The sequence below is a fragment of the Pleuronectes platessa genome, chromosome 13, assembly GCF_947347685.1.
Source record: "Pleuronectes platessa chromosome 13, fPlePla1.1, whole genome shotgun sequence".
Taxonomy (NCBI): domain Eukaryota; kingdom Metazoa; phylum Chordata; class Actinopteri; order Pleuronectiformes; family Pleuronectidae; genus Pleuronectes; species Pleuronectes platessa.
The window spans coordinates 24,298,166-24,305,134 of NC_070638.1; the positions used below are offsets into that span (position 1 = coordinate 24,298,166).

The 6,969-nt window shown below is 40.4% G+C and overlaps 1 protein-coding gene across 1 annotated transcript; it reads left to right on the forward strand.

The window, feature by feature from the left end:
* The first annotated feature begins 3,730 nt into the window (after positions 1–3,730).
* Positions 3,731–6,345, forward strand: en2b (engrailed homeobox 2b). Its single transcript, XM_053438571.1, has 2 exons — positions 3,731–4,202; positions 6,029–6,345. The coding sequence occupies exons 1-2, from the start codon at positions 3,731–3,733 to the stop codon at positions 6,343–6,345; spliced, it is 789 nt and encodes a 262-aa protein (XP_053294546.1).
* Positions 6,346–6,969: the final 624 nt, after the last annotated feature.

Genomic DNA, 6,969 nt, shown 5'->3' on the forward strand with positions numbered 1-6,969 from the left:
TTCATATAGTGCATCTATGTGCAGCCCTTTCTATATGACACGGGGCATTTGGGCTCAATATCTTGCCTCAGGACACTTTGACATGCGGAATGGTTGAAACACCAACCTTCTGGTTAAAGGATGACCGCTCTCAACCCTGAGCCAGCCACAGAAAGGAAGAAAGAAAAAGAATTCTTCAGTTTCAGGTATTTAACTTCTGAGAGGTGAAATGTCTTCAAGAAACACATGAACACGTGATGTGTACAAATCCCATAGGTCATGCAAATGTGTATCAATAGCCTGTTGTAAAACGTACATGGCTAAAACAACTGGTAAAATACATGACATTTGGAACTGAATTTTAAACATCTACTATAATTTTCATAAAAAATATAAGAAGTTAATTTATTTGGATTTAGCCTTATTTCAACAGAGAGGAAGGGCGTAACGAGTGAGCCGAGAAGAGGTCAAAAAAATAGTGGTTGATTTTCGGGAGTCTTGATTTTCGGGAGTCTTTCTTATTTCCCTCTGACTAACATTAATGTTCAGTCTGCACCATTGGCTTATACTGGGAAAAGATGAAATTAATATGAAGACTGCAAATGTTTCCTCTTCCCATTTTCACTGAACGATCTCTATTTTCCTCTATTTCATTCAAATGCTTGTTAAAGGCTAAATTCGACAAACATAGGGAAGCCTTTGCAGTGAGATGGTCTCTTAAATGTATTAGAGCATGAAATATAATATATTGTTCATCGATTAGCTTTTTCATTTCCCACGTATCAATTGGAGCCACAGTTTGTTTGTTTGTAAAGTAGACCGCAAACTGAGGTTCCCCACTGACCTCAGCTTTGTCTCAGACCACCTCACATCTGGGCACCAAGACAATGTAAGAGACTCCAGAGACACAGAGCTTGTTTTCCATTTTCAGGGTACACATTAATCAAAGGCATATATGGAAATAAACGAATTTTGAATCAAATTAAATTGCATTTATCTAGCCCATATTCACAACAAATTTGCTTCATATGTTCTATTATATAATCCTTCAACTGATATAACATTTTTGATATCCAAAAACGAATAGATTTGATGATTATATGGTAATCTCTGTTTTTCATCAAATGAGTATTGCCAATTTAAAAAACATAGGTTTTTTTTGCTCTGCTTTTGTGACCCCAAAGATCCTGATCGTGGGTGGCAGCTGATCATGGACTATAATTATATGCCTACTCACATAGTCTACCATTACTGACAATAACTCCTCAATTAATTTGTCATTGCTGCTCCTTTCATCTCTACCAGACATTTTCTTATGTATAAATACGTAAAAAAAACAATGAAACACTTCTCCATTATGTTAAAAAAAACCCTTCTTCTATCATTCTTTTAAATACGGTTATTTTGTTCATGTTCTCAGTTACACACTGCCTATTGTTGCACTTCTGTCCGTCCTGGGAGAGGGATCCCTCACATGTGGCTCTCTTCTGAGGTTTGTACACCCTTTGTGTGAATGCTTGTGTGAATTCGATATTGACTCCTTCTATCGATGCAGTAAAATGTTTTGCATCGCGTGCAATTTGCGTCTTTAGCATAAAAAAGCGTCGTAGTAACAGCGCACTCCCACTAAAAATCAAAGCGATATAAATGCTGTAGCCTAATATGTTCATAAAACAAGAGTGACACGCTCTAGTTTCAGTAGGGAGTTAAAGTAACGATCATGATGTCAGGCCTTTGTCTCAGCAGTGATTTATTGTGCAGGCTCTCGCGTTAATGTTGATTCACCTGCATTCCTAAATATTTTCAAAGCTGTTGATTGGCTTAACGTCACAGGTAGATGGAAGAGCCTGCAGCAAGTTGGTGATAGTTGACAGAAAAAGGTGTACAGGAAACATGACAGGAAACATTCTCTTTGCGTTCAGAGACAGATCCAGACACATTCAGGAGGACAGGAGGATGTTAGCAGTTTAAACTCTTACTTACGGAGACATTGATGCCGTCAGACTCGTCCATTTACAAACGTTTTTTTTTTACGATGAGATCATTTGATCGTGAGATTCGTACACTTAAGTCAGCTACACAACTGTAAATGTTTCAGCGCATTACTTTCAGGGAATCGCTTTCATCGCATATGTCTACTTTTATTGCAAATATCTGAGAGCTTCTTCTCCACTATAAAACCAAGGTTTGGCGACACAGTTAGAGAAACAAGGTTGTCAGCGCCGGCTTCAGAGCAAACATGTGAGCAGACACCTCTCAGACCCGAGTGAGCCGACGCACAGAGGAGGGAGCGTCCCCCTCCGGCTTCCAGCGTCATCCCCGTCCGGGCTCTGCACTGTGTGGCCTATAGTCCCGGCAGGAGGCTCACTATTATAGCCACCACGATATGGCGTATTTCAACATAATACGGCCTTTTTAGATGTAAAAATCTGAAAATACACAGATAATTACACTTTGGTCCATATTTCTTATTCGCCACAAATATACTGCTGCAATTCGCGTGGTGATATCAATGAAGTGAAATGAGACACACACGCACAGACACAGAAATGTATATAGTTATATATATACATATATATAACTAAATATATATATATATATATATATATATGTACAATACAATATTTCTTTCCGACACATGCCGGTGCAAACTGTTGGATATAATCAGTACTTTGGCCGACATCTCACCACAACAACACCACAATCTAATTCAGAAGGAGCAGTGCTCATAAACAGCTATTTCGCTTAAATATCTTACAGCAAACTTTTAGAGCACCATTAAACTGAGACTATTATCCTATAAACGACTGAATGAGCTCTGTTTAGTCCTAATGTGTATATGGCACTACATCTGCTCGTTCTGGGAAACAGGCTATAACTAAACAAGATTGCAAAGACTGTATTCAAAGTGTTGCCTGTAAACTGTGATTTATACATGTCAGGTGCTTAAGAGGCCAAGTCCATATTAGCTTTTCATATTATTTATTTCCTGCCCACTATGTAGCCCAAACATTACAGCCCTCAGTATTTGAGCCCATGGATGAAAATAATTTTTGACAAATTTATAATAACACAATGATACAGCGTTGGCCCATGAACCCTTGCTACCACCTTAAAACTAGGGGTTGTATTACGTCTAGTAACGAGATGTTTCCGGTGTATCCTGAATGCATCATATGCTGCGCCTCCAGGGAATTCCGGAAACCTCACATGACACCAACTCTCCCGCTCTATTGGTCGAAGGCACGTGCCTGCGAGACCCGTAGTATAACGTCACCACAGCGTCTTGCAACCAATCGAAAACGAGAACCAAAATCCTCAGTCAAAGTATTTAAACCGCGTCCTTATAAAAACACCTCGGTGCTGCTGTAGCATCACTAATTTTGTGCTAGGAGCCGCAAAAAATAATTAGGTTACATTTTAGTTTTTTTTTCAACTTGGCTTAGTCTAGAGTTTTATAAACCTAAAATCTGAGCAGAAGGTCCAGCGACAGGAGCCGATTTCCACCACAAGCTGAAACATGGGTTTTCTTTGTCAAAGATCATAAGAGACGCCTTTTCACGGCTAAATAATAATAACAAATACATTTGTGCCGAGCAGAATCTAGAGGAGGATTTCGTTCTGATTTGGACAGATATATATTGCAATTAATTGATAAAAACGCGAACAGGACACCTCACCAAAATTGGAATTGCTAGTTTGAAGAAGGAATCACAGAAAGAGGTTCTGGCTTTGATCAGGCTTTATTATTATGGAAGAGAATGCTCGCCGAGACCCAGAGCGCCCAGAGGACTCCAGTCAAGACGAGGAGTCCAACCGGGCCATCCTGCCCCTCATTCATCAACCTGGCAACCAGCAGTCCCACTCGATCACCAATTTTTATATTGACAACATCTTAAGACCGGACTTTGGCCGAAAGAGGAAGAACGGGACTTTGGTCCAAGGGGAACACAGTCTGGCAGTAGTTATACGAAGAGAGGAGGTAACTGGGAGAAAGGCTTGCAAAACAATTAATCGACAACGAGGAGAACCAAGAGGCGAGGAGGACATTGGAGCAGAGCCTCTGGACCCAGAGGACAGGAGACCAGATTTGATAGATGGTGATGCAGAGGGCAGCGGGGACTGCTGCACCAGCCCCCAGGCCAGCTCGGCCCCTGACGCTAACCCGATACTGTGGCCAGCCTGGGTTTATTGTACCCGCTACTCAGACCGTCCATCATCAGGTTGGTGAAAAATAAAACTATACAAATATAGTCCTCGTTTACCTTTTCATAATTCAACGAAATAATGTTATTCAATGAAATGCATCAAAGCTCAATTACGATGGGTTATTCCCGAGTCACTAAAAAAGCTGAAATGCAGTAATCATCCAGCCTCTTATTTGTGGATGGAATTAACCCGTTTTCAAGTTTAAAGTTATGCAGGCAAATTCCACCGAAAAAATATATAGCCTCACATTTTATCTTTCGGTGTTCGTTCCTAAATTCTACTCAATAGACTAACTATTTAGCCTAAGTCATAGTCACAACTAATATTGTCTTCGATTATTCCATAGGCTGCTTGCAGTAGGAAATTATATTAACTTAGTTAGAATATACTCCAACCATTTTTACACAAATGTATCTACTTTACATTCGAATTACAAACAGTTTATTTTTGTTTTGGATGAATTTCGATCTGGATAGTAGTTTGAAAATATGGATAAGGCCGATGGGATTTAACAGTGCCATCGAAAGGTGTTAAAATCAAAGATGAAATAAAAAGGTCTATTAGGCGAAAGTAAAATCTAAATGTGGAAAAGTGAAGTAAAACCAAGTTTGACGCCATTGTTCCTCTGTCTTCTTTGTTAATATTACATTAGCATATTTTTTTTTGACAATGGGGGTGGGGTGTGTGTGTGTGCGTATATGTGTCGGGGCAATCCAAAAAGTGAGGGTCCTGTACCAGAAGAGATTGACTCAATGTGAAATGCTGAACAACGCGGCTTTAAAGCCCTTTATTCTGCCAAACGAAAAAATGAAAAATAAATAAATAAGCAAGTCATTTGGACATCCTCACCACGATGAGGTCTAAAATAATTTGAAACATTTTGCAATTCCGACTACCAGTTTCCTGCATGTTGTGCGCCTTCTGCTTTAAACTGTGTTGCTCTATTTCAATACAAATTGTGCTCGCGGTAAAGTTGCATTCATAGTTGACTTTGAATTTCACTTTGTCATGATCAAAACTTTATTAACAGCAGATGATTACGCTCTATTTGGATATGTTTTTGCCAAAGTAAAAGCAAGTTTGAAATTTAGAAATTAGATTTTTTATTGTTATAAATAGATACAAAAAAAGTTTATATTGAGTTCTGAGTCTTGAGTGTCGAGTTTATTGAAAAGAGCAAAAGGGCCTACAGGCTGCAGTTCTCTCTTAAAGAGGTCACTAGGATAACCTCGCTGTTTATTGTAAAAAATAATAAAAGCCTTTTACTTTAAGGTACACGTAAAACCTTGTTGGATGAAACATTTGATTATGGCCTGTTATATTCTTTTGCACTTTATTACAGCGCAAAGCTTGGACTAATTTGTCCATCCGTTCTTTTATCTGCCTTTTAACTTCATGAGAGAAATACCTCAATGGTAAATGCTAGTTAAATGCAAGAGCTCCTATGGTAACGGGGAGGGAAAGAGGCGCCTAACTTCCCCTCCATATTCTAACCCAACCCCTATCTGCACCCTCATCCTCTGTCCGTTCTCACTGAAGTGTATGTATTGGAAACACACGCACACACACACGCACACACACACACACACACACACACACACAGACACACACACACACACACACACACACACACACACACTCACACAAACACACACACACACACACTCACACACACAAACATACACACACAGACATATTTATAAAAATATATATAAACCTAACACCCCTTTTTCAATAGTGAAAAAACTAAAAACACCCATTCTCTTAACTTGCCTGTGATTTAACTACTGACTCTAACTGCTCGGTGTCCTTTTTGTCTTCACCCCCATCCTTATCCAAGGCCCCAGATCCCGCAAACCAAAGAAGTCGCCAACCCCGAGTAAAGAAGACAAGAGGCCCCGCACGGCCTTCACGGCGGAGCAGCTTCAACGGTTGAAAACTGAGTTTCAGAACAATCGGTATCTGACAGAGCAGCGGAGGCAGAGCCTAGCCCAGGCCCTTGGTCTCAACGAGTCCCAAATCAAAATATGGTTTCAGAACAAGCGGGCCAAAATCAAGAAAGCCACCGGGAATAAAAACTCTCTGGCGCTGCATCTCATGGCACAGGGACTGTACAACCACTCCGCGTCCCAGGACGACAAGTCGGACAGTGACTAGGGGAAAACAAGTGTGCATGTGTGTGTGCGTGTGTGTGCGTGTGTATGCGTGTGTGTGTGTGTGTCTGTGTGTGTGTGTGTGTGTGTGTGTGTGTGTGTGTGTGTGTGTGTGTGTGTGTGTGTGTGTGTTGGAATGGAGGGTTCTGAAACAAGCAATCTTCCACTTCGGTACCAGCATTCATATTTAAAACCCGACCAGAGACTATTTTTGTTTGCCTTGTGTGTGTGTGTGTGTGTGTGTGTGTGTGTGTGTGTGTGTTTGTGCGTGTGTGTGTTTGTGTGTGTCAATCTAAGTCAAGTGTGGTACTGTTTTTATGTCACAGTTGGACTTCGGAGAGGATGTGCACCCGTACCAACATAGCCTACAGACCAAACCGTGTGTATCCGAGACATATTGTCAAAAACAATAACGGATGCTTGTGAACGGTAGCCTACTGTTTCCCAGGCATCGTCTGACGTTGACCTAAGCAGAGATTTGAGGTCTGAAAATGACATTTGTTTGTTTGGCAAACAATGGCCAAAGAACATTTATTGATTTATTGCTGTTTGTTAGTTCTGATTTACCAGTTGCGTCTCTGGTCTCAGAAAGATGTGTGTGTGTATGTGTGTTTTTAAATTAGCCTAA